Source organism: Ostrea edulis, chromosome 5 (genome assembly GCF_947568905.1).
Source record: "Ostrea edulis chromosome 5, xbOstEdul1.1, whole genome shotgun sequence".
NCBI classification, from domain to species: Eukaryota; Metazoa; Mollusca; class Bivalvia; order Ostreida; family Ostreidae; genus Ostrea; species Ostrea edulis.
In genome coordinates this window covers 88,765,373-88,770,011 of record NC_079168.1, presented here as the reverse complement: position 1 = coordinate 88,770,011, position 4,639 = coordinate 88,765,373, and the positions used below count along the sequence as shown (strand labels likewise).

At 35.7% G+C, this 4,639-nt stretch overlaps 2 protein-coding genes across 2 annotated transcripts in view; one reads left to right on the top strand and one right to left on the bottom strand.

The window, feature by feature from the left end:
- Positions 1–516: 516 nt before the first annotated feature.
- Positions 517–1,578, top strand: LOC125652150 (succinate dehydrogenase assembly factor 4, mitochondrial-like). The gene is made up of 2 exons (XM_048881144.2): positions 517–641; positions 1,062–1,578. Exons 1-2 carry the CDS (start codon positions 602–604, stop codon positions 1,343–1,345), a joined length of 324 nt encoding a protein of 107 aa, XP_048737101.1. The 5' UTR covers positions 517–601; the 3' UTR covers positions 1,346–1,578.
- The window catches only part of LOC125649416 (nuclear cap-binding protein subunit 1-like), a 30,675-nt gene continuing 27,610 nt past the window's right edge, over positions 1,575–4,639 (bottom strand). The window contains exons 20-23 of the mRNA XM_056139200.1: positions 4,499–4,613; positions 4,291–4,416; positions 3,491–3,604; positions 1,575–2,874 (exon numbers count right to left, since the gene is read on the bottom strand). Coding sequence (XP_055995175.1) covers positions 2,761–2,874; positions 3,491–3,604; positions 4,291–4,416; positions 4,499–4,613 — 469 coding nt within the window. The 3' untranslated portion in view covers positions 1,575–2,760. The remainder of the gene's footprint in view (positions 2,875–3,490; positions 3,605–4,290; positions 4,417–4,498; positions 4,614–4,639) is intronic.

The window sequence follows — 4,639 nt, the reverse complement described above, 5'->3', positions numbered from 1 at the left end:
GTCCAGAGTGGATTGACTCTTGACCATGTGATCTTAAAATCAACAGGAGTCAATATACTCCTTTAAAAGATGTATACCAGTGTACCAAATTTGAAGCCTGTCAAGCAAAGGGTTCTCAAGATATTGAGTGGACAATATCTTCCTATATCCAGTTTGAATTGACCCTTTGACCACGTGACTTCAAAATCTAGGAGTGATCAGGCTCCTTGGATATACCAGTACTTGAAGTTTGGTGTCAATCAAGCGAATGATTCTCAAAATATAGGAAACAATATATTACTATGTCCAGTTTAATATATATTTATACATGTTTTTGATGAGATATCTTATAAACTATAAATATTATATGAAATATTTTATAAAGTATATGATATACCGGTATCTTATAAACTGTCTTTTAAATACGATATCTACATACATGTACGAGAGAGAGAGAGAGAGAGAGAGAGAGAGAGAGAGAGAGAGAGAGAGAGAGAGAGAAGAGAGAGAGAGAAACAGTTTAAGTACAACTTATCTATACTCTATGTACTTTCATTTTCATTTTAACGTTACAAAAGCGTCCGTAGGAAGGATATTGTCAACCTTCTAGACTCCAGTTATTATGTCTGCTGTAATGAGACTTGTATCCCATCGCATTTACGGTATGAAGTTTATACTACATATTGGATAGATATTGGTAAAATGCTATGTAAATTACATGTAACTTTTCCTCGAACTAGTCTAAGCGACAAAAGCATGCGTTGTTGCAACTTGTGCATGTAACTCTATGATGTAGGTTGTTCAGGGGAATGAAATGGATTAAATAATATTTTTTAATTACTTAAGACACTATTTATAAAAATAATTAAAATTCGGGGTGAGAGAAGATTAAAATGAAATAGTACATTTTATTGTACAACCCGTTATATAATCTTCAGCAGCGTGATTCGTCAAGGCTGGATACTCTCGACTGTTGTCGGTCCAAACATCCAGTCTCGACGAATCTCGCTGAGATTAGATGTTGTGTATGATGTTTACTGGACACAATTAAAATATACAATTAATATTGTCGTTATTTCTAGGGATTTTAAATTCAGGAAGATCAGCAGTAGTTTTGCCAGTGTATCGTAATCACTCAGAAGATGGGAAAGGTCATCGTAAGGGAAAAACCCCAGCTGGAAAATTTGATGATCCTCGACAAGAACTTGAAACTGAGGAGGTTGTGAATATGACTGTTGAACTTGAACCATTAGAGAGGTTTCCCAACGACACAAACCCCGTTACTGGGGAGATAGGTGGTCCTCGTGGACCAGAGCCAACTCGTTATGGCGACTGGGAGAGAAAAGGACGAGTGACGGACTTCTAATGATCTGTGGTTACTTTCATGCGTCTTTCATGTGCTTTAAATATTGGTTTGCACTTTCTTGATTCTGTGGTCAATTGTATATGAACATGTGCATTGTTGGAGGAACTTGCAATTTGTGTGATCCAATGCAAGATCTCGAAACAGTGTACTGGAGTTTAGCAACTGCAAGAGTTGGGAGTTACATATTCCTTTTGAACTCTGTACATATTTACAATAAAAGCATACAAAGTTCGTGTTTAATGTAACCTTTATTGATCAGTAATTTACAATGTACCAACAAGTACATTATTTGATCTTATACATAAAGTGGATGCAACATACATGTACATGTATGTTTCACAATATAGTACAGTCAAAAAAAAAAAAGATGTTTTCATGAATATAAATACCAAAGATGTACAGGCATTTTCTCTAGTGTTGACAATGGTTGTGATGATGTCCAGTACAGGGTTTGACATTTACTTTGTTGAGCACTAGACCAGTCGGGCTACTTGAAATGATATTTCATCGTGGGAAACCCAGGGTTGATTACGCTTCGTTCCTCTCTCCATCACCTGTGGGTCCATTCATTCCTACTCGCTCGTTCTCATGAATAATTAATGAGACAATTTAATTGGGCGCTCATGGAAAACCCTAAGCGAATTGTCCAATCAAAAAGACGCTTTCAGCCCAATTTCAGTATACAATTGTTGTGATAGCAAAGTTAAGTTAGTGCTACCTTTAAAAACAGAAGAGTTACATTACTATAAAGATTACTTTGATTGGACGATATTTTAAAATATTTATTCATGAGAACGAGCGAGTAGGAATGAATAGACCCACGGGTGATGGAGAGAGAAACGAAGCGTAATCAACCGTGGGTTTCCGACGATGATGATATTTACTAGACCTGACTTTATATCCACTAGCCATGACCAACTTTCCAGAAATAAATACTTCATGTAAATGACAAACGTTTACGACTTAATTTATTAACTTGATAAACACTTTATAGTCAATTCAAATAAACTGTTCAAAATGAACATCGAGTAGATGTCGTAAAACATCACTACCGACTGCGACTTATTTATTAGAACTAAAAATAGAGATTATTCCACCACACGGTTCAAGATTGGTAGTTTCTTGTTTATTATTTAACACGACCATTCGGACTAGTAAATCAAAATTTTACTCGACCGGACCTATAATTTAGTAAACTCGGTCGGTCGGACGTGCCTTAATGTCAAACCCTGCAGTATAATTTCACATCTTTATATACTTCAAACAATTACACATGTACTTGTCAAAATGTTCTATACACACCATTATTGGTGCCAGTACAAAACCAGAAAATATTCTTGATCTGAACGTTTTGAATACATATGTATTTTCTGAATGTAGCCAGAACGCATTTTATGAAATGGACGATAAGCAGGTTAGGAACGAAGAGCACAAAACTGTTGGAATATTTCCAGAATATGAAAGTCAATGTCACTTGTGAAGAGCAGAGACTCCAGTGTGCTGATGTAGCGATAGACCAGCTCGTGGTGCTGAAAAGATAAATTAATTTTATCAAATATCAAAGGTCAAAAGACAAACAAGAGGCCCACAGGCCTTACCGGTCACCTGAGTACTAGTTGAAAGAATCAATAGTTTCAAGGGCTAAAAATCTAGAAAAAATTTCCTGTTCTTAAAATATTTAAGGTAAATTCTAATATTCAGCAACAGTATAGAACAAGATGTGTAAGCAGTTTATGCCCCCATCCCTAGGGCCCCAGGAGTGCAGGATTCCTGAATTTACAATTTATGTCCTCCTTGACCCAAAGATGCTTCTTGCCAAATGTGAAAGGAATTGGAATGATATTTATCAAGAGGAAGTTAAAAATGTTCAATTGTTAACTCGCGTCGCAGGACGCAGACCAATTGTTTTTACTCAGGTGACCTAAAAAGTTGTAACCCAGAAAAACTTCGTATGAGATGCAAAAAAGGAAGCGGAAGAAGAATTCACACTAAAACAATAAGTCCCCCTTCTGGGAAGGGGAGACATAATTAAGTTTAAAGGCAGCAGACAAATTTGATAAGAAAACCAATGACTAAGGTGAGCTAAAAACAAATCCTAATAAAAGTACTAAATTAATTTATTCCAAATGTTAACAGGTAACATACCAGTAAAAATATTTGCTGCAATCGTTCAATAACCCATTTGTACCAAGGTGTATTGTAGTCGATGCCATTCCCTTCACACTTTGCCAAATGGTCTGTCAGAATCATAATAAATCTCTACAAAATAAAATACAAAACCTAAAGTACTTGCACTACACATATGTCAACTAAACAAGAAACTTAAAGCATATTTGAGATCTGCAGATGAATGAAAATGCACATTTTCCTCCATGCTTTACTAGTAGAAAATTTGGAAATGCCGAGACCAAGATAATCTTTTTACTCATCAGGTAACATGACTTGGGGAAGTGAAATCTCCATTTCTTGTCTATAAATTTCCTATTCAGTGTGCAAGTTGACAATGGTCAAAGGAAAATGTCTCTACATTTAGAGGACAAAAAGTCAGTCACATCGAGTTAATGATTGTGTGACAAGATAATTTCAACAGACCAACTTCATATTCAGTTTGCAAGTTGATCATGGTTATCAGAACTCGCCTATAGATTATCTGTTCACTTATTATCCACAATAAAAATTTCATAAATGTGTGATTTGATTAACTCCAGCATTGTTATTACATGTGGTTGTAAATTACTTTTTCATTTTTCTAATAAAAATTATGTGTCCTACATGTACATGTAATGTACAGACTTATTTCATTTCTATCCTCCTCTAACCATTGTCAACTTACATACTGAATACAAAGTTGATACTAAGGTGAGAAACAGTTCCCATCTCTAGCCTCATCACATCAATAAGAATGAGAAGCTTCATTACACCTAGGTTTTCTGAATCACATATACCTGGAAAATGATAAGGAAGAGTCGTTTTTGTTGGTTCTGAGCAGCCTCAAGCCTCTCTTCCATCCTCTCAATGATTTCATCTGTTGGAACTTCATCTTCATCATCCTCCATCAAACCATCTGCTTGCTACAACAACAAAGGACAAGCAATTGTTTGACATCCTGAAACATGCCCTGCATGTTTTAAAACCAAGACCAATCATGGTTACCTTTCTCTTTGCTGCGTCAAGTTTATCCTTTGCATCTTCCACGTCCTGCTGTAATTTGTCTACCTGTTTACTCATCTTTTTTATTGTTGCATGCATGATCTCCCACACGTAGAATCTGTCGGGAAATAAATAGAAAATGTA

Excerpts from the sequence above, each read along its gene's own strand:
- LOC125652150 (XM_048881144.2), top strand. The coding sequence starts at position 602 with ATGTCTGCTGTAATGAGACTTGTATCCCATCGCATTTACG. Across the intron at positions 642-1,061 it reads TGTATCCCATCGCATTTACG|GGATTTTAAATTCAGGAAGA; the intron begins GTATGAAGTTTA and ends CGTTATTTCTAG.